Genomic DNA, 2,161 nt, shown 5'->3' on the forward strand with positions numbered 1-2,161 from the left:
TGACTCATGGAGACCTTGTGTGTGCCAGAGTAAAACTGTGCCCAATAACGTTTCCAGTGGCTGATTGTTTTGGGAAGTAGATCACCAGGCCTTTCTTCCAAGGCACCTCTGGGTGACTCAAACATCCAACCTTTTGGTCAGCAGCCAAGCACGTTAACTGTTTGTACCACCCGGGGTTACTATAGAACACATGTCATAAAATAACTGATGTATGTTTTTCTTTCCTAGTGTCACTTACATAATGATACATTTAAAAATTATAGCTTTCTTTTACTTGATGAAATGCAGTCACTTGTTTGAGTTAGGAAGCAGGCGTGCCAGGATTTGAAGCCAGATAATTTTACTCCAGCGCCCATGCCCTTAATCAACATGCACTACCAGTAGGTTCTCAATAAATACTCATAGATAAACTCTTACTTTTTATATATTTAACATGAAGCAATTTTTTCCTGTCCTCATCAACAGTGTCTCCAGGGGTAACACTTCTCTCAGGGAAGAATAGAACTGCTGTGTGCAAAGCATTTGCAGGGAAGCCAGCTGCACAGATTTCCTGGGCCCCAGATGGAGATTGCATCACTGAGCATGAACCCCAGGCTGACAGGGCAGTGACTGTTAAGAGCACATGCTGCTGGACAGGCAACAATGTGTCTAATGTAACTTACTCTGTTGTTACATTTGTCTGGGATCAAAAGTCTCTCCATAGGTAAGCAGGCTTGCAGTTACTGACCTGATTTTCAAAACTTTTCCTAAACATGAGTCATGACGTATTCATTCACTCAGTTATCTATCTTCTCTGGAAATTCTAGTAGAATTATACTGGACCTTCTCAGTATGTTCTTCACTTATTTTACTCCCTCTGTCATACTTTGCTTTATAGCTTATCGTTGTTCTATGGTTGACTTTCACAGCTCAGTCTTTCACTTTACTATTTCTTTTTTCAGCTGTGTATAATCTGTTTTTTAATCTATCCATTGAGATTTAATTTCAATGCATTATATTTTTTTCATTTCCAAAAAGCTTAAGTTTTTTTTTTTTTCCTTATGTTTTGTGTTTCTTCCTTTTTCACCATTTTAACTATACATCATTTGTGGTGGCTTTTACACTGTCCTATTATTTCTGGTTATAGTGTTGACAATTCTCCTGTGGGTTGATGTAATAGAACTATGGAATTATAGATGAGGCAGTAACCATTATATGGTAAATAGAGTTGGAGAGTAGTCCAGAGACTATTTTAGAAAGTAAATAAAATTTGAACTAGATTTGAAGGATAGATAGGAGTTTAAAAAGTTAACTAGGGTAACAAAATGAATAGAGAGCATTCTAGATAGAGGCAATTGCCTATACAAAGACAGAGAAGCATGGAATTTCTTGGTGGCTAGAGAAGAAAGCACAGTGTGGGGAGAATATGTGGTGACTAGAGCAGTACTCTTAGAGGCTTCATGAGCTAGGCAGATAACATAGATGAGTCTAGATGAGGAACTGCTCTGAGTGGAGTGCAACACCCTCATAAAGGGTGGCAGGGAGCATAAGAGTAATCTAACTTCTCAGCTCCAGCTGATTATTTCTATTAGAAAATGAGGGCTCAGCATTACCTGCTTTTTAAATTTCTCAAGAAAACTTGACATTTGTAATCTTATGTAAAATTTTCCTATTTTAAAAATATTGTGTGAGCTCAAAACAAACATAAGGATCTGCAGGTCAGATGTGGCCAATGTTTGCAATCTCTGGACTCAGTATACAGCTTGAAAATAAACTAAGGCCCCATTGTAAAGAAAATTGTATGCTATTTTAAGGAGTTGAGATTTTATCCAATAGGCAATAGGAAGCCAATGAAGGATCTCAGGTAAGGGAATGTCAGATCATGGACTAGGATTAAAACAAACTAATGGCAGGGAAATCAGTTTGGAGGATATTTTAATAGTTTTGGATAAAAACAATAGGGCCGGACTTGCACATGAGTAGTAGTAATTTAAAAGATTTAGAAGACATTCTGGTTGTAAGATAAATAGGGTTTTTATATCAACTAGATATGGAGGGTTAAGTAGTAGTCATGGATGTCTGGGGTATTTTAATATCAGTCAATGTGGATGATGATGTCATTGATTACATAAGAACATAAGAGAAGGAGCATGTTGGTGTTTGATATGATTTTTTTTTTTTT

At 37.0% G+C, this 2,161-nt stretch overlaps 2 protein-coding genes across 2 annotated transcripts in view; both read left to right on the forward strand.

Moving 5' to 3' along the window:
* LOC101351405 (cell surface glycoprotein CD200 receptor 1) overlaps positions 1-2,117 on the forward strand; it is a 5,831-nt gene extending 3,714 nt beyond the window's left edge. Inside the window, exon 2 of the mRNA XM_012554748.2 lies at positions 466-2,117. Coding sequence (XP_012410202.1) covers positions 466-707 — 242 coding nt within the window. The 3' untranslated portion in view covers positions 708-2,117. The remainder of the gene's footprint in view (positions 1-465) is intronic.
* Positions 1-2,161, forward strand: part of LOC101351667 (cell surface glycoprotein CD200 receptor 1) — a 147,041-nt gene that overhangs the window by 91,234 nt on the left and 53,646 nt on the right.

Source organism: Trichechus manatus, unplaced genomic scaffold (genome assembly GCF_000243295.1).
Source record: "Trichechus manatus latirostris isolate Lorelei unplaced genomic scaffold, TriManLat1.0 scaffold00026, whole genome shotgun sequence".
NCBI classification, from domain to species: domain Eukaryota; kingdom Metazoa; phylum Chordata; class Mammalia; order Sirenia; family Trichechidae; genus Trichechus; species Trichechus manatus.